General features: G+C 44.3%; 1 protein-coding gene across 2 annotated transcripts in view; it reads left to right on the top strand.

The window, feature by feature from the left end:
* Positions 1-2,824, top strand: part of th2 (tyrosine hydroxylase 2) — a 13,822-nt gene extending 10,998 nt beyond the window's left edge. For both annotated transcript variants that reach the window (XM_061911924.1, XM_061911925.1), the window contains exons 10-12: positions 192-287; positions 367-500; positions 2,523-2,824. In XM_061911924.1, coding sequence (XP_061767908.1) covers positions 192-287; positions 367-500; positions 2,523-2,688 — 396 coding nt within the window. In that variant the 3' untranslated portion in view covers positions 2,689-2,824. The remainder of the gene's footprint in view (positions 1-191; positions 288-366; positions 501-2,522) is intronic.
* The last annotated feature ends 17,043 nt before the right edge of the window (positions 2,825-19,867 follow it).

Below are 19,867 nucleotides of genomic sequence, written 5' to 3'. Positions count from 1 at the left end.
ATTGTATTCTGTTTATATTTACATCTAACACAATTTCCCAACTCATATGGAAACGGGGTTTGTACTTTGAGCGAGGCTGTGACTACTGGAAAAGCAGCCTGTGTTCACACTGCAAGTTGTTAACTATAGTGGCCTCTGGTGGCTAAAGCCAATAACTGCACCAACTCTGACTTCTGACCTCTCTTTTCTAGTTATACTGGTTCACCGTGGAGTTCGGACTCTGCAAACAGAACGGGACGGTGAAAGCTTACGGCGCCGGCCTCCTCTCGTCCTACGGCGAGCTTGTTGTGAGTGACCAGTGTTCACCTACAGAGGATTTTATCAACATTACACTTATCTTGACATTATCCCATCCCTCTCTACCAGTATGCTCTGTCCAACGAGCCGGAGTACAAACCCTTCAACCCGGAGGAAACTGCTGTGCAGCCGTATCAGGATCAAACCTACCAGCCAGTTTACTTCGTCTCTGATAGCTTGGAGGACGCCAAGATTAAACTGAGGTATTTTCTTTTAAAGGCCAAAATGGATGGATGGATGGATGAAATGAGATTTTCTTATTTAAACAGGTCCCTTCTATGTGTCATACTTGATCATTTCGCCATATCGCCATATTTTTGCTGAAAGGATTTAGTAGAGAACATCCACGATAAAGTTCGCAACTTTTGGTTGCTAATAAAAAAGCCCTGCCTGTACCGGAAGTAGCAGACGATGTGCGCGTGACGTCACAAATTGTGGAGCTCCTCACATCTGAACATTGTTTAAAATCATGGCCACCAGCAGCAAGAGCGATTCGGACCGAGAAAGCGACGATTTCCCCGTTAATTTTGAGCGAGGATGAAAGATTCGTGGATGAGGATAGTGAGAGTGAAGGACTAGAACAAAAAAAAAGACAGGGCAGTGGGAGCGATTCAGGTGTTATTAGACACATTTACCAGGATAATTCTGGAAAATCCTTTAACTGCTTATTGTGTTACTAGTGTTGTAGTGAGATTATACTGTCGTACCTGAAAGTCGGAGGGGTGTGGCGACCGCCAGTGTCTCCGAGGGAAGCCACGTTTTTCGACATGGCGAAGCTTTTTTTCCCCCTCCTACATGGTGGAAGCATCCCACATTCGGGGGCGGCCGGTCGGAGGAGGAAAGACAGTCCGTAGCTGCCTCTTTGACAGGTGCACGAGGAACGATTCAAGCTTTGCTCATGTCTACGGTAAGAGCCGACTTATTACCACAATTTTCTCACCAAAACCTGTCGGTTGACATGTGGTCGGGAACCATGTTCGCTTGACCGCTCTGTTCCATAGTAAAGCTTCAGCTTCGGGAATGTAAACAAGGAAACACCGGCTGTGTTTGTGTTGCTAAAGGCAGCCGCAATTCACCGCTTCCCACCTACATCTTTCTTCTTTGACGTCTCCATTATTAGTTGAAGAAATTGCAAAAGATTCAGCAACACAGATGTCCAGAATACTGTGTAATTATGTGGTTAAAGCAGACGATTTATAGCAGGGATCGGACTGGAAAAAAATTTCCGCTCCGCACTCGTGACGTCACGCGCACGGGTCATCATACCGCAACGTTGTAAACAGGATACTTCGCTCGAAATTTAAAATTGCAATTTAGTAAACTAAAAAGGCCGTAATGGCATGTGTTGCAATGATAAGATTTCATCATTGATATACAGTGGGGCAAAAAAGTATTTATTCAGCCACCGATTGTGCAAGTTCTCCCACTTAAAATGATGACAGAGGTCTGTCATTTTCATCATAGATACACTTCAACCGTGAGAGACAGAATAAGAAAAGAAAATCCTGGAATTCACATTGTAGGAATTTTAAAAAATTTCTTTGTAAATTAATGGTGGAAAATAAGTATTTGGTCAACCATTCAAAGCTCTCACTGATGGAAGGATGTTTTGGCTCAAAATCTTACGATACATGGCCCCATTCATTCTTTCCTTAACACGGATCAATCGTCCTGTCCCCTTAGCAGAAAAACAGCCCCAAAGCATGATGTTTCCACCCCCATGCTTCACAGTAGGTATGGTGTTCTTGGGATGCAACTCAGTATTCTTCTTCCTCCAAACACGACGAGTTGAGTTTATACCAAAATAGATACATGGATGATACAGAAAAATGGAAATGGAAGACATACAAGACCACTGATAATCTCCCTCGATCTGGGGCTCCACGTAAGAGCCCCAGCCAAAACCTCCTTCCATCAGTGAGAGCTCGGAATGGTTGACCAAATACTTATTTTCCACCATCATTTAAAATTCCTAAAATGTGAATTCCTGGATTTTTTTTCACATTCTGTCTCTCACAGTTGAAGTGTACCTATGATGAAAATTACAGACCTCTGTCATCATTTTAAGTGGGAGAACTTGCACAATCGCTGGCTGACTAAATACTTTTTTGCCCCACTGTATAAACTATCAGACTGCGTGGTCGATAGTAGTGGGTTTCAGTAGGCCTTTAAAGGCAAAATATCCACTGTGCTGGTTGTCTTACCCTTGTTGTTCTCTTTGACAGGAAGTACTCTGCGACCATCGAGAGGCCCTTTGCGGTGCGATACGAGCCTTTCACCTGCGCCGTTGACGTACTGGATCAGCCCAGCAAGATTGTAAACGAACTGCGCAGGTTGCGAGAAGACCTGAAGACGCTGCAGGGTGCCTTGGAGAAGCTGAGTTCCTCTTGAGGACATCAAGAAAAAAAACTCAACTGGACAGGAATGACACAAATGTAAAATAAGAGGACATAGTCACTGTCCCGTTGCCTCAAGTCCTCGTCTGTTTGTTTATTGTGAAGATGTGCAAGAAATTTAAACATTTATTTTCGTGACTCTGTGTCGTTTATTTGGATACGCCACATGGGACCTCTACACAAAACCCCATTTTATTCCATTTTTATGCTGAACATTCTTGGAAGGCGTTAAAGGGGAACATTATCACCAAACTTATGTAAGCGTCAATATACAGTGGGGCAAAGAAGTATTTAGTCAGCCACCGATTGTGCAAGTTCTCCCACTTAAAATGATGACAGAGGTCTGTCATTTTCATCATAGGTACACTTCAACTGTGAGAGACAGAATGTGAAAAAAGGTCCATTCTATGTGTCATACTTGATCATTTCGCCATATTGCCATATTTTTGCTGAAAGGATTTAGTAGAGAACATCCACGATAAAGTTTGCAACTTTTGGTCACTGATAAAAAAGCCTTGCCTGTACCGGAAGTAGCAGACGATGTGCGCGTGACGTCACGGGTTGTGGAGCTCCTCACATCTGAACATTGTTTACAATCATGGCCACCAGCAGCCAGAGCGATTCGGACCGAGTAAGCGACGATTTCCCCATTAATTTGAGCGAAGATGAAAGATTCGTGGCTGAGGAAAGTGAGAGTGAAGGACTACAAAAAAAAGACAGGGCAGTGGGAGGGATTCAGATGTTATTAGACACATTTACTAGGATAATTCTGGAAAATCCCTTATCTTCTTATTGTGTTACTAGTGTTGTAGTGAGATTATACTGTCGTATCTGAAAGTCAGAGGTGTGTGGCGACCGCCAGTGTCTCCGAGGGAAGCCACGTTTTTCGACCAGACGAAGCGAAGGCAGCCGGTTGGGCCGGGCTGTTGTTTACAATCATGGCCACCAGCAGCCAGAGCGATTCAGACCGAGAAAGCGACGATTTCCCCATTAATTTGAGCGAGGATGAAATATTCGTGGATGAGGAAAGTGAGAGTGAAGGACTAGGGAAAAAAAAGGCAAAAAAGACGAGGGCAGTGGGAGTGATTCAGATGTTACAGTGGGGCAAAAAAGTATTTAGTCAGCCACCGATTGTGCAAGTTCTCCCACTTAAAATGATGACAGAGGTCTGTAATTTCAACTGTGAGAGACAGATTGTGAAAAAAAGAAATCCAGGAATTCACATTGTAGGAATTTTAGAGAATTTATTTGTAAATGATGGTGGAAAATAAGTATTTGGTCAACCATTCAAAGCTCTCACTGATGGAAGGAGGTTTTGGCTCTAGATCTCACGATACATGGCCCCATTCATTCTTTCCTTAACACGGATCAATTGTCCTGTCCCCTTAGCACAGGGGTGTCAAACTCAAACACAGAGTGGGCCAAAATTCTAAACCGAACAAAGCCGCGGGCCAACGTTGATTGATTGATTTTGATTAATACTTTTATTAGTAGATTGCACAGTTCAGTACATATTCCGTACAATTGACCACTAAATGGTAACACCCCAATAAATTTGTTTAAGTCGAGGTCCACGTTGATCAATTCATGGTAAACAACATGGTTGAACAACTTAATCTTTTAATAGGGACCCAAACAAGTTTTGCATTGAATATTGAACAAGCAAGGCTTATATAACTTTATGGTGACATGCAAAAATCGAATTTGTTTGTAGCGGGGGTGTATATTGTAGTGTCCCTGTAAGGGCTTCTGGGTATTTGTTCTGTTGTGTTGATATTGTGTTACAGTGCGGATGTTCTCCCGAAATGTGTTTGTCATTCTTGTTTGGTGTGGGTTCACAGTGTGGTGTACATTTGTAACAGTGTAAAAGTTCTTTATAAGGCCACCCTCAGTGTGACCTGTATGACTGTTGACCAAGTATGCCTTGCATTCACTTGTGTGTGTGTGTAGAATCCGTGACTGGGCCGGCCGGCACGCAGATTGTATGGCGGGAATGCGGACATGACTACCTTTAAGGCACGCCGCCGATATTGTTGTCCGAGTGGAAATCGGGAGAAATTCGGGAGAATGGTTGTCCCAGGAGATTTTTAGGGGGGGGGGCACTGAAATTCATGAGTCTCCTGGGAAAATCATGAGGGTTGGCAAGTATTAGAATTAGCGGTGAATGCACCGCCGCTGTATAATACCGGCGGGCCAGCTCTAATGTTAATTTAATATTGTCTCAAGGGCAAAAGTAAATTACAGAGCTTGACACCCATGCCTAAGCAGAAAAACAGCCCCAAAGCATGATGTTTCCACCCCCATGCTTCACAGTAGATATGGTGTTCTTGGGTTGCAACTCAGTATTCTTCTTCCTCCAAACACCACGAGTTGAGTTTATACCAAAATGGATACATGGATGATACAGTAGAGGATTGGGAGAATGTCATGTGGTCAGATGAAACCAAAATAGAACTTTTTGGTATAAACTCAACTGGTCGTGTTTGGAGGAAGAAAAATACTGAGTTGCATCCCACACACACCACACCTACTGTGAAGCATGGGGGTGGAAATATCATGCTTTGGGGCTGTTTCTCTGCTAAGGGTACAGGACGATTGATCCGTGTTAAGGAAAGAATGAATGGGGCCATGTATCGTGAGATTTTGAGCCAAAACCTCCTTCCATCAGTGAGAGCTTTGAATGGTTGACCAAATACTTATTTTCCACCATTATTTACAAATAAATTCTTTAAAATTCCTACAATGTGAATTCATGGATTTTTTTTCACATTCTGTCTCTCACAGTTGAAGTGTACCTATGATGAAAATGACAGACCTCTGTCATCATTTTAAGTGGGAGAACTTGCACAATCGCTGGCTGACTAAATACTTTTTTGCCCCACTGTATATCTTGATGTTGCAGAAAAAAGACCATATGTTTTTTTAACCGATTTCAGAACTCTAAAAGGGTGAATTTGGCGATTTAAACGCCTTTCAATTGTTCGCCTGTTGGAGCGAAGACCTTTCACCCATGACGGCACAACACGAAGCGATCTGCCATTTTCTCAATCTTATTACACGCACCAAGTCAAATCATCCATCCATCCATCCATCTTCTTCCGCTTATCCGAGGTCGGGTCGCGGGGGCAGCAGCCTAAGCAGGGAAGCCCAGACTTCCCTCTCCCCAGCCACTTCGTCTAGCTCTTCCCGGGGGATCCCGAGGCGTTCCCAGGCCAGCCGGGAGACATAGTCTTCCCAACGTGTCCTGGGTCTTCCCCGTGGCCTCCTACCGGTTGGACGTGCCCTAAACACCTCCCTCGGGAGGCGTTCGGGTGGCATCCTGACCAGATGCCCGAACCACCTCATCTGGCTCCTCTCGATGTGAAGGAGCAGCAGCTTTACTTTGAGTCCCTCCCGGATGACAGAACTTCTCACCCTATCTCTAAGGGAGAGCCCCGCTCACTTCGGCAGCTTGTACCCGTGATCTTATCCTTTCGGTCATGACCCAAAGCTCATGACCATAGGTGAGGGTGGGAACGTAGATCGACCGGTAAATGGAGAGCTTTGCCTTCCGGCTCAGCTCCTTCTTCACCACAACAGATCGGTACAACGTCCGCATTACTGAAGACGCCGCACCGATCCGCCTGTCGATCTCACGATTCACTCTTCCCCCACTCGTGAACAAGACTCCTAGGTACTTGAACTCCTCCACTTGGGGCAGGGTCTTCTCCCCAACCCGGAGATGGCACTCCACCCTTTTCCGGGAGAGAACCATGTACTCGGATTTGGAGGTGCTGATTCTCATTCCGGCCGCTTCACACTCGGCTGCGAACCGATCCAGTGAGAGCTGAAGATCCCGGCCAGATGAAGCCAACAGGACCACATCGTCTGCAAAAAGCAGAGACCTAATCCCGCGGCCACCAAACCGGAACCCCTCAATGCCTTGACTGCGCCTAGAAATTCTGTCCATAAAAGTTATGAACAGAATCGGTGACAAAGGGCAGCCTTGGAGGAGTCCAACCCTCACTGGAAACGCGTCCGACTTACTGCCGGCAATGCGGACCAAGCTCTGGCACTGATCGTACAGGTCAAGTCAAATCAGCTCTGTTATTTTCCGTTTTTTCGACTGTTTTCCCGTACCTTGGAGACATCATGCTTCGTCGGTGTGTTGTCGGAATGTGTAACAACAGGATCTGGGACGACGTGGCGCAGTGGGGAGAGTGGCCGTGCGCAACCCGAGGGTCACTGGTTCAAATCCCACCTAGAACTAACCTCGTCACGTCCGTTGTGTCCTGAGCAAGACACTTCACCCTTGCTCCTGATGGGTGCTGGTTGGCGCCTTGCATGGCAGCTCCCTCCATCAGCGTGTGAATGTGTGTGTGAATGGGTAAATGTGGAAGTAGTGTCAAAGCGCTTTGAGTACCTTGAAGGTAGAAAAGCGCTATACAAGTACAACCCATTTATCATTTATAAATTCAAGTTGCACCAGTGGCCCTCTTAACACCCGCCCAAACCACGCCTCCTCCTCATCCTTGACCACGCCCCCCCACCTCCCGAAATCGGAGGTCTCAAGGTTGGCAAGTACGGTTAGAAGGCGATCGTCGAATTCCTCCTCGCTTCCTCCCGTGCCGCTGTCTGTCGTGATATGGCTCAATAGCTTCAGATTATTCTTTTTCAATTTTGTTTTCGCTACCTGCCCCCACACTCCAACCATCCGTTTCAATACATGCGTATTCCGTTGAATCGCTTACGGCGCTGAAATCCGAGTCTGAATACCTTTCTGTGCTATCCGCCATGTTCGTTTCTGTGTGGTCACGCTGTGACGTCACAGGACAATGGACGGGTGGATATAACGACGGTTAAAATCCGGAACTTTGAAGCCGTTTTTCGGGATATTGCGTGATGGGAAAATTTTTTAGAAGAATATAATAAGCCACTGGGAACTTATTTTTATTGGTTTTAACCCTTCAGAAATTGTGATAATGTTCCCCTTTAATCTGCATATGATTAAGCAGGGAGAATGATTTTATTATGAATGATTTAAGTATCAAGTTCCCTGTTCTGGTCAGAGCTGAAGCCAGTAATGAGGCATTACAAGTCCGAGCCAGGTCATTGAGACCTGACATTCAACCAGCGCTATCCTCTTGGCTGGAACATGCTCTTTTTTTTTTTTTTTCTCCCCCAAATCCCCTAGGAGACTTGTGATTTTAGGCTGTTGAAGGTTTGATGGATGTCCAATGTCCTGACTTCCACAGGCAACATGGCACATTGGAGGCACGCTCATCGGTGATCCACAACACTCATTATCTCCACCAACAGTGTGGAGTTCTCAGAACGGCTGCCTCGCAATCTCACTTCCAATAACTCAAACTATGTACACTGCTCTAGTCTCCATGGGAATCCTTGGGTTTTGGGAAGAATACGACAATAGTGTGGGAAGTAAGGAGACGGGTGGAGGAAAACTAACTGCCTTTTTGCAACAGACACCACATCCAGCAATGTCAAATCCACAAATCGCAGAGAAACCGTGGCAAGGATCCGGATACGCCCAGAGCCAAATAGCAGCAGGTTGCCGCTGCAACGCTACGGACTGGACAGCCAGAGAGATTCTTGCACTCGGTGCACCGGCCACAAATCCCCGCAGGCTGTATCATCCTGACTTAAATGTTTTCATGGACACCCTGGCCAAATTGGTCTGGTAGCCGACTTTTGAGCCGCAACATGAACCGGAGGTCATGGAGTTCACTCGGTCCTGCGAAGTCCCAATGAAGTTCATTATTCAATTCTAACCCCTTTTGAGGCTTAACAGTTAACAAATCCTCTTCAGACAAGTTCACCGAGAGGATATGCAACAGCTTGTGTGCTCATTTGAAACAGAGATGGGTAGACGGACTGCTACTCCCGTGTTTAAAAAGGTGTGCGTGCGTTTTTGATTGATTGATTGATACTTTTATTAGTAGATTGCACAGTTCAGTACATATTCCGTACAATTGACCACTAAATGGTAACACCCCAATTAAGTTTTTCAACTTGTTTAAGTCGGGGTTCACGTTAATCAATTCAGGGTACTTGTCGGAACACAAATCATTAATTCTTCCACTGGAGTAGTGGTTCCGTCCACATAAAAATGTCTGTGTCCCCCGCACCTCAACATATGCTGCATGTGTGTACAAAAAATACTGACGATAACATTGTTTGCAGTGAAATATATGTTGTTTAGATTTTATATGAAATAGACGGAATGGCAGCATCTATGAGTGAAGGTTTTCCTTAAACAAAAATCAATGAAAACTCAGTAGTCATCAACATTTTTGAATCCAAGATCCCCAGTCTTAAAGGGGAACATTATCACCAGACCTATGTAAGCCTCAATATATACCTTAATGTTGCAGAAAAAAGACCATATATTTTTTAAACCGATTTCCGAACTCTAAATGGGTGAATTTGGGCGAATTAAACGCCTTTCTGTTTATCGCTCTTTTTGCGATGACGTCAGAAAGTGACATCTCCGAGGTAATACAGCCGCCATTTTCATTTTCAACACATCGCAAACACCGGGTCTCAGCTCTGTTATTTTCCGTTTTTTCGACTATTTTTTTGGAACCTAGGAGACATCATGCCTCGTCGGTGTGTTGTCGGAGGCTGTAACAGCACTAACAGGGAGGGATTCAAGTTGCACTACTGGCCCGAAGATGTGAAAGTGTCTGCCGCCAGACCCCCATTGAATGTGCAAGAGTGTCTCCACATTTTACCGGCGATGACAGACATGGCACAGAGATGTATGGATAACCTGCAGATGCATTTGCAACAATAAAGTCAACAAAATCACAGAGGTATGTTTTGTTGATGTTGTTAACTTATGTTCTAATCAGACATATTTGGTCGCGGCGTGACTGCCAGCTAATCGATGCTAACATGCTACGCTAATCGATGCTAACATGCTATTTACTGGCGGTGCTAAAGCAGACATGGCACGGAGATGTATGGATAACCTGCAGATGCATTTGTAACTATACTACGTTTTCTTCCACCCACATTTAATGCGAAAAAAACACTTACCAATCGACGGATTTAATCAATCAATGTTTATCAATCAATGTTTATTTATATAGCCCCAAATCACAAATGTGTCAAAGGACTGCACAAATCATTACGACTACAACATCCTCGGAAGAACCAACAAAAGGGCAAGGAAAACTCACACCCAGTGGGCGGGAGAATTCACATCCAGTGGGACGCCAGTGACAATGCTGACTATGAGAAACCCTGGCGAGGACCTCCGATGTGGGCAACCCCCACCCCTCTAGGGGACCGAAAGCAATGGATGTCGAGCGGGTCTAACATGATACTGTGAAAGTTCAATCCATAGTGGCTCCAACACAGCCGCAAAAGTTCAGTTCAAAGCGGATCCAAGACAGCAGCGAGAGTCCCGTCCACAGGAAACCATCCCAAGCGGAGGCGGATCAGCAGCGTGGAGATGTCCCCAACCGATACACAGGCGAGCGGTCCATCCTGGGTCCCGACGAGCGGTCCATCCTGGGTCTCGACTCTGGACAGCCAGTACTTCATCCATGGTCATCGGACCGGACCCCCTCCACAAGGGAGGGGGGGACATAGGAGGAAAAAGAAAAGAAGCGGCAGATCAACTGGTCTAAAAAGGAGGTCTATTTAAAGGCTAGAGTATACAGATGAGTTTTAAGGTGAGACTTAAATGCTTCTACTGAGGTAACATCTCAGTTTAAGTTGCTCCAGTGTCACGAGATGCGAAAGTCCTGATCGTTTGGTCCGCACATTTTACCGGCGATGCCAACGCAGCTATTCGGCCATGCTATGGCTATGAATAGCGTCGATAGCTATTCGCTCAATAGCTTCAGTTTCTTCTTCAATACTTTCATACTCCATCAATCCGTTTCAATACATGCGTAATCTGTTGAATCGCTTAAACTGATGAAATCCGAGTCTGAATCCGAGCTAATGTCGCTATATCTTTCTGTGCTATTCGCCATTGTTTGTTTACATTGGCAGCACTGTATGACGTCACTGTGAAATGGATAGTCGCATTGCAAATAGCGAAAATCAAGCACTTTAAAACTTTTTTTAGGGATATTCGGGGACCGGTAAAATTTTGAAAAAAAACTTCAAAAAATACAACAAGCCACTGGGAACTGATTTCTATTGTTTTTAACCCTTTTGAAATTGTGACAATGTTCCCCTTTAAGGTTAAAAAAGTGATTAAAAGATAAATATTTGGTGGTAGTTCTTCTTTGTCGGTTTAGATCAGGGGTCGGCAACCTCTACCACTCAAAGAGCCATTTTGACCCGTTTCACAAAGTAAAGAAAACAATGGGAGCCACAAAACTCTTTTGAAGTTTATAATGAAATAATACTGCATTTTTTTTGGCTTCGTGTTATGTATAAACCAGGGGTCTCAGACACGCGGCCCGCACCTTAATATAAAAATTTAATGTTAGTGCGGCCCGTGAATGCCGCTTAACAGCGTCACACCTGCCAAACGTCCCAATTTTCCCGGTAGACTCGCGAATTTCAGAGTAATTATTCTCTCGAATGTGCGCTGGTGTTCACCCAATGAACAATAATAAGGGCGTACAATGATGTCACTACCGCTAGCGCCCTCTACAGCTTGTACAAATAGCTTGCCAGCCCAAAGACTTATTTGACGAGGCTATTGCAGACACACGTAAGAGACTGCAAGGCATCCTTAGTCAACAGCAATACAGGTCACACTGAGGGTGGCCGTTTAAACAACTCTAGCACTCTTACTAATATGCGCCACACTGTGAACCCACACCAAACAAGAATGACAAACACATTTCAGGAGAACATCCGCACTATAACACAACATAAACACCACAGCGCAAATTCCCAGACTCCCATGTATCCCTGACTCTTCCGGGCTACATTATACACTCAGTTACCATCAATCCAACCCCCCCACCCGTCCGTGCTTACTAATATGCGCCACACTGTGAACCCGCACCAAACAAGAATGACAAACATTTCAGGAAAACATCCACACTATAACACAACATAAACATGACAGAACAAATACCCAGACTCCCATTTATCCCTGACTCTTCTGGGCTACATTATACACTCAGTTACCACCAATCCAACCCCCTCACCCGTCCGTGCGTCGGTTGAGGTTGGCGGGGTCGGGTGTATATTGTAGCCCGGAAGAGTCAAAGATACATGGGATTCTGGGTATTTGTTCTGTCGTGTTTATGTTGTGTTATAGTGAGGATGTTCTCCCGAAATGTGTTTGTCATTCTTGTTTGGTGTGGGTTCACAGTGTGGCGCATATTAGTAAGAGTGTTAAAGTTGTTTATATCACAACCCTCAATGTGACCTGTATGGCTGTTGAACAAGTATGCCTTGCAGTTGCATATGCGTTCGGATAGAGGTCGCATCCAAAATGTGACCGGCCGGCCGGCACGCAGATAGCTTGGTGAAAATCCTGGCGTGATGAAATGTAGAAAGGGTGTTAGAGGCATTATCATCACACACATGAAATGTAGAAAGGGTGTTAGAGGCATTATCATCACGGCACGCCCTCAAAGTTGATGTAAGGGTTAAAATCGTAATATGTTTACCCGGGAGATTTTTGATAGAGACAATGAAATTTGGAAATCTACTGGACTTCTCCGGGCGGTCGGCAAGTATGTGGCTGACATCAGAGTGGTCAAAGAGCCCCTGGTTTAAATTTTTCTCTCCCAAAGCCCAATCGGGGAGCTACTGCGCTACAGTTTACAAATCAATACACAATGTTTACGTATTACCAGTAATTCGGTCTGAAAAACCAAAGTCAGACTTGAATAAAATGACAACTATTGTGACGTGAGTACTCATAAAGGCTCTTTAAAACTTTTAACTTCTATTTGGGGAAAACAACAAAAACAGGACGAACGTTTAAGCCAAACCTAAGCCTTAAAGTCCATCCATCCATCCGTTTTCTACCGCATATTCCCTTTGGGGTCACGGGGGGCGCTGGTGGCTATCTCAGCTACAATTGGGCGAAAGGCAGGGTACACCCTGGACAAGTCGCCACCTCATCGCAGGGCCAACACAGATAGACAGACAACATTCACACACTAGGGATCATTTAGTGTTGCCAATCAACCGATCCCCAGGTGCATGTCTTTGGAAGTGGGAGGGGCATATCCCCAGGTGCATGTCTTTGGAGGTGGGAGGGGCCTGTCCCCAGGTGCATGTCTTTAGAGGTGGGAGGAAGCCGGAGTACCCGGAGGGAACCCACGCATTCACGGGGAGAACATGCAAACTCCATACAGAAAGATCCCGAGCCCGGGATTGAATCCAGGACTACTCAGGACCTTCGTATTGTGAGGCAGACGCACTAACCCCTGTTCCACCGTGCTGGCCGTGTTTACAGTTTGAAACAACAAAAAAACAATTGAAGCAATGGGCAGAAAGCGGCATTATTCAGATTTACCAGGAAGTCCTCTAACACAGTGGTTCTCAAATGGGGATACGTGTACCCCTGGGGGTACTTGAAGGTCTGCCAAGAGGTACGTGAGATTTTTTTTTAAATATTCTAAAAAATTCATAAACCCTTTAAATTATATTTATTGAATAATACCTCAACAAAATATGAATGTAAGTTCATAAACGGTGAAAAGAAATGCAACAATGTAATATTCAGTGTTGACAGCTCGATTTTTTGTGGACATGTCCCATAAATATTGATGTTAAAGATTTATTTTTTTGTGAAGAAATGTTTAGACTTAAGTTCATGAATCCAGATGGATCTCTACTAAAATCCCCAAAGAGGGCACTTTTGTCAGAGTTAGTTGTTGACGAACCCCAAGATGCAGAGGAGGAGGCAGGCATTTTGCGGGAAAACATGATTTAATTAAACACTAAGACAAAACCAAACAAAAGGGGTACAACAAAAAGCGCGCACGAGGCGGATAACAGACTAGGCTTTGAACAAACAAAACTGGAAGCAGGGAACAAAAGACTGTAAGCTACACAAAACTACCAAATATAGCTTACCGCTACGCTGCAACGACAGGAGCAACAATACAATACATCCAGCACTGACTGGAGGAACAAAGCAGGAGCGGGCTGATTGACACCAGGTGTGGTCAGGTGCCAATAAGCCCCAGCTTAGGAGAAACAGCACTCAGGGAGAAAGACAGGAAATACTACACACAGAGGAAAAAACTAAGACACAACCAAACTGTCAGGGGCAAGCCTAAAAACTTTAAGTTGATGATTACTTCTATGTGTATAATTTTTTTTTATATAATTGAATCACTTGTTTATTTTTCCAACATTTTTTTTTTATTTTTATATATTTTTTTCCATATAGTTCAAGAAAGACCACTACATTTGAGCAATACTTTGCACTGTTATACAATTTAATAAATCAGAAACTGCTGACATAGTGCTGTATTTTACTTCTTTATATCTTTTTTTCAACCAGAATTGATTGATTGATTGATACTTTTATTAGTAGATTGCACAGTGCAGTACATATTCCGTACAATTGACCACTAAATGGTAACACCCGAATAAGTTTTTCAACTTGTTTAAGTCGGGGTCCACGTTAATCAATTCATGGTAAAAATGCTTTGCTCTGATTAGGGCAGGGGTCGGGAACCTTTTTGGCTGAGAGAGCCAAGAAGCCAAATATTTAAAAATGTATTTCCGTAAGAGCCATATCATATTTTTTTTAGCACTGAACACAACTAAACATGTGCATTTTTAAGTAAGACCAACATTTCCAGAGTATAATAGGTCTCTTATTCTATGTAATATCATTGTTATTCTGAAGCTAACTGTGGAGGGGGGGCGTGGCCTTCGGGCCTGCAGCAGAGCGAGGTGTGCCAGGACCGGCATCGAAATCAGTGACAGGTGCGTAGACGACCCACCTGGGCCTTGTTATCTAATCACCTGTCGCTATGTTATAAGCAGCGGCCAGGAGGAGAGACGGGGTTGGAGCTAGAGCTAGAGCGTGAACGAAGGGGGAAAAGACAATTGCTGGAAAGAAACTGAGAGACTTGTTGAAAAATAAAACAATATTGTGACCCTAAAACAGGCTTTCATGTCGGTGCTTGGTGGTCTGAAGAACCCCCAGGAGAGCAAGCCCCACACTAACCAATAATAAATAACTTCTTACCATTAACGCAGCTTCTTGAACGGGTGTGGTAGAAAATGGATGGATGGATTAAAATGCAAGAGAATGTTTTATATTTTTAACATTATTTTGAACACTGTGATTACAAGCGGAATTATTGATTACTTATCGTGTTAAGCAATGTCAGCTAAGATTTATCTGAGAGCCAAATGCAGTCATCAAAAGAGCCACATCTGGTTCTAGAGCCATAGGTTCCCTACCCCCTGGATTAGGGGGTACTTGAATTAAAAACAATGTTCACAGGGGGTACATCACTGAAAAAAGGTTGAGAACCACTGCTCTAACATAAACCGGATGAACGAGAGGTTTCATTATCAAAGTCCTACTTAATGTTTTTTCACAGCTCAGCCTTTAGATGGCGTCCTTGGCTCACAAAGATCTGCAAGGCCAGTCAGACCAGTGAATCATATTTTAGGGGGAAGGTGTGCAAAAAAAAAAAGACTTAAAACTCTTTGGAAAACATTCAGAGTGTGGCCAGACCATTATGGTTCTCTTATTGGTGTGCAGCTGCTCCAGCACCACTTACCCCCCAAAAGCACGGCAAACACTAAGCAACAACCACATTGGACTTGTTCAAACAAAACCGAGCGAACAAGGAGAGCCGTAGCATGTTATGCTTTGCGAAAGGCGGTTAACCTGCCGGCCAAGAAACATACAAAGTTGATGTACTGGTTTTTAAAGGCTGAAGGTCTTCAAAAGGCGCCGGTTGACATCCAGTAATTGGACGTCAAGAGTAGGATGATTTCGTGGGAGGCAATGAACACAAAGTTGATAGCATTGCACGGACAGGGGGTTTGATTGGATGGCCTGTGATTCTCTAACGGTTTTGGTTAGGTAAGAATGAACAACATATAACTGATGATTTTGACAGAAGTTCTTAAATGTTGATAAAGAATCTTTAAGTTCAAAAAAGTCATGTCGGTAAAAATCAAAACCCAAAACTAGTGAAGTTGGCACGTTGTGTACCGTATTTTTCGGATTATAAATCGCTCCAAAGCAGTGGTGTCAAACTCAAATACGGAGTGGGCCAAAATTTTAAACGGAACAAAGCCGCGGGCCAAGGTTGAACAAAATAACCTTTTTAATAGGGACCCAAACAAGTTTTGCATGAAATATTGAACAAGCAAGGCTTATATAACTTTAGTGACATGCAAGATCCAGTTTCAAATAATAATGATAATAATAATTAAACAAATATCAACGCCATATTAAATAAAATGTTATGCCTTTTTTTCTATTTGCAATCTACTGAGGTAAATATCAAATTTTTTCCACAGGCTAATCAATCAATCAATCAATCAATGTTTACTTATATAGCCCTAAATCACTAGTGTCTCAAAGGGCTGCACAAACCACTACGAGATCCTCGGTAGGCCCACATAAGGGCAAGGAAAACTCACACCCAGTGGGACGTTGGTGACAATAATGACTATGAGAACCTTGGAGAGGAGGAAAGCAATGGATGTCGAGCGGGTCTAACATGATACTGTGAAAGTTCAATCCATAATGGATCCAACACAGTCGCGAGAGTCCAGTCCAAAGCGGATCCAACACAGCAGCGAGAGTCCCGTTCACAGCGGAGCCAGCAGGAAACCATCCCAAGCGGAGGCGGATCAGCAGCGCAGAGATGTCCCCAGCCGATACACAGGCAAGCAGTACATGGCCACCGGATCGGACCGGACCCCCTCCACAAGGGAGAGTGGGACATAGGAGAAAAAGAAAAGAAACGGCAGATCAACTGGTATAAAAAGGGAGTCTATTTAAAGGCTAGAGTATACAAATGAGTTTTAAGGTGAGACTTAAATGCTTCTACTGAGGTGGCATCTCGAACTGTTACCGGGAGGGCATTCCAGAGTACTGGAGCCCGAAATGAAAACGCTCTATAGCCCACAGACTTTTTTTGGGCTTTGGGAATCACTAATAAGCCGGAGTCCTTTGAACGCAGATTTCTTGCCGGGACATATGGTACAATACAATCGGCAAGATAGGATGGAGCTAGACCGTGTAGTATTTTATACGTAAGTAGTAAAACCTTAAAGTCACATCTTAAGTGCACATGAAGCCAGTGCAGGTGAGACAGTATAGGTATATATGTATGTACAGGCGTAATGTGATCAAACTTTCTCGTTCTTGTTAAAAGTCTAGCAGCCGCATTTTGTACCAACTGTAATCTTTTAATGCTAGACATAGGGAGACCCGAAAATAATACGTTACAGTAGTCGAGGCGAGACGTAACAAACGCATGGATAATGATCTCAGCGTCTTTAGTGGACAGAATGGAGCGAATTTTAGCGATATTACGGAGATGAAAGAAGGCCGTTTTAGTAACGCTTTTAATGTGTGCCTCAAAGGAGAGAGTTGGGTCGAAGATAATACCCAGATTCTTTACCGTGTCGCCTTGTTTAATTGTTTTAATACATTTGAAAATAAAATAACAATAATGAATGAACCAAACATTCAAGCCTTGAAGTAGCAAGAGAAAATGCATGAATAAAACATTAATTATTAATCAGTTTGCTGGAAGTTTCCCGGAAGAGTTAGTGCTGCAAGCGGTTCTGGGTATTTGTGCTGTTGTGTTACGGCGCGAATGTTCTCCCGAAATGTGTTTGTCATTCTTGTTTGGTGTGGGTTCACAGTGTGGTGCATATTTGTAAAAGTGCTAAAGTTGTTTATACGGCCACCCTGTATGACTGTTGACCAAGTATGCCTTGCATTCACTTGTGCGTGTGTGTGTGTGTGTGTGTGTGTAAAAGCCACAAATATTATGTGACACGCTGTTAGTATGGAGGAAAAGCGGACGTGACGACAGGTTGTAGAGAACGCTAAAGGCAGTGCCTTAAATGCACGCCCCCAATATTGTTGTCCAAGTAGAAATCGGTAGAAATTCGGGAAAATGGCTGCCCCGGGAGAATTTCGGGAGGGGGCGCTGAACTTCGGGAGTCTACCGGGAAAATTAGGAGGGTTGGCAAGTATGAGTATTAGCGGTGAATGCGGTGTTACAGCGGCACCGACGCTGTATAACACCGGCGGGCCAGCTCTAATGCTAAATTGATATTGCCTCAAGGGCCAAATTAAATTACACGGTGGGCCAGATATGGCCCGCGGGCCAGAGTTTGACACCCATGCTCCAAAGTATACGTCGCACCGGCCGAAAATGCGTAATATAGAAGGAAAAAAAACATATATACGTTGCATATAAGTCACATTTTGGGGGGAAATTTATTTGAGAAAATCCAACACCAAGAATAGATATTTGAAAGGCAAGTTAAAATAAATAAAGAATAGTGAACAACAGGCTGAATAAGTGCACGTTATATGAGGCATAAATAAGCAACTCCGGCTTATTAGTGATTCCTAAAGCCCCAAAAAAGTCTGCGGGCTATAGAGCGTTTTCCGTTTGGGCTCCAGTACTCTGGAATGCCCTCCCGGTAACAGTTTGAGATGCTACCTCAGTAGAAGCATTTAAGTCTCACCTTAAAACTCATCTGTATACTCTAGCCTTTAAATAGACCTCCTTTTTAGACCAGTTGATCTGCCGCTTCTTTTCTTTTTTCTCCTATGTCCCCCCGCCCCCTTGTAGAGGGGGTCTGGTCCGATGACCATGGATGAAGTACTGGCTGTCCAGATTCGAGACCCAGGATGGACCGCTCGTCGGGACCCAGGATGGACCGCTCGCCTGTGTATCATATGGGGACATCTCTATGTTGCTGATCCGCCTCCGCTTTAGATGGTTTCCTCTGGACGGGACTCTCGCTGCTGTCTTGGATCCGCTTTGAACTGAACTCTCGCGGCTGTGTTGGAGCCACTATGGATTGAACTTTCACAGTATCATGTTAGACCTGCTCGACATCCATTGCTTTCGGTCCCCTAGAGGGGTGGGGGTTGCCCACATTTGAGGTCCTCTCCAAGGTTTCTCATAGTCAGCATTGTCACTGGCGTCCCACTGGATGTGAACTCTCCCTGCCCACTGGGTGTGAGTTTTCCTTGCCCTTTTGTGGGTTCTTCCGAGGATGTCGTAGTGGTTTGTACAGTCCTTTGAGACATTTGTGATTTAGGGCTACATAGATAAACATTGATTGATTGATTGATTGAACGGAGAAGGTGCCTGCAATGTTAACCTAACATATTATGGTAAGAGTTATTCAAATAACTATAACATATAGAACATGCTATATCTTTACCAAACAATCTGTCACTCCTAATCCATAAATCCCATGAAATCTTCTTCCTCTATGTCGCTTCTAAACAACTGCCGACTCCAAAAGGAAGCGCCGCTTCCTCTTGTCGTTTTCTGCTGCACATTTCACTACGTCCAGCTTGTAATCTGCAGTGCATGATTTCCTTGTCGGTGCCATTTTTGTTCAGCCCCTCTTAGTTTATATAAATTACCGCCAACAATGAAATGATCCACTACGGCAGTAGCATATAGCATTCCATGACCCATAATGCACTTCTGCCATGACGATTATGTGACGATTGCTGACCCGCACTCTTTTTTTACGAAGCCACGCTTTTGTAACACGTCCTGAATGTGGCTTGGCAATGTCTTGCTGAAATAAGCAGGGGCGTCCATGAAAAAGATGGCAGCATATGTTGTTCCAAAACCTGTAAACCATTGCTTTCGGTCCCCTAGAGGGGGTGGGGGGGGTGTTGCCCACATCTGAGGTCCTCTCCAAGGTTTCTCATAGTCAGCATTGTCACTGGCGTCCCACTGGATGTGAATTCTCCCTGCCCACTGGGTGTGAGTTTTCCTTGCCCTTTTGTGGGTTCTTCCGAGGATGTTGTAGTCGTAATGATTTGTGCAGTCCTTTGAGACATTTGTGATTTGGGGCTATATAAATAAACATTGATTGATTGATTGATTGACTGTATGTACCTTTCAGCATTAATGGTGCCTTCACAGATGTGTAAGTTACCCATGCCTTGGGCACTAATGCACCCCCATACCATCACACATGCTGGCTTTTACACTTTGCGCCTAGAACAATCCGGATGGTTCCTGTCTTCTTTGGTCCAG

This window comes from Nerophis ophidion, linkage group LG10 (assembly GCF_033978795.1).
Source record: "Nerophis ophidion isolate RoL-2023_Sa linkage group LG10, RoL_Noph_v1.0, whole genome shotgun sequence".
Lineage (NCBI taxonomy): Eukaryota > Metazoa > Chordata > Actinopteri > Syngnathiformes > Syngnathidae > Nerophis > Nerophis ophidion.
The sequence above is the reverse complement of the archived record's forward strand: the minus strand, read 5'-3'. Positions and strand labels throughout refer to the sequence as shown.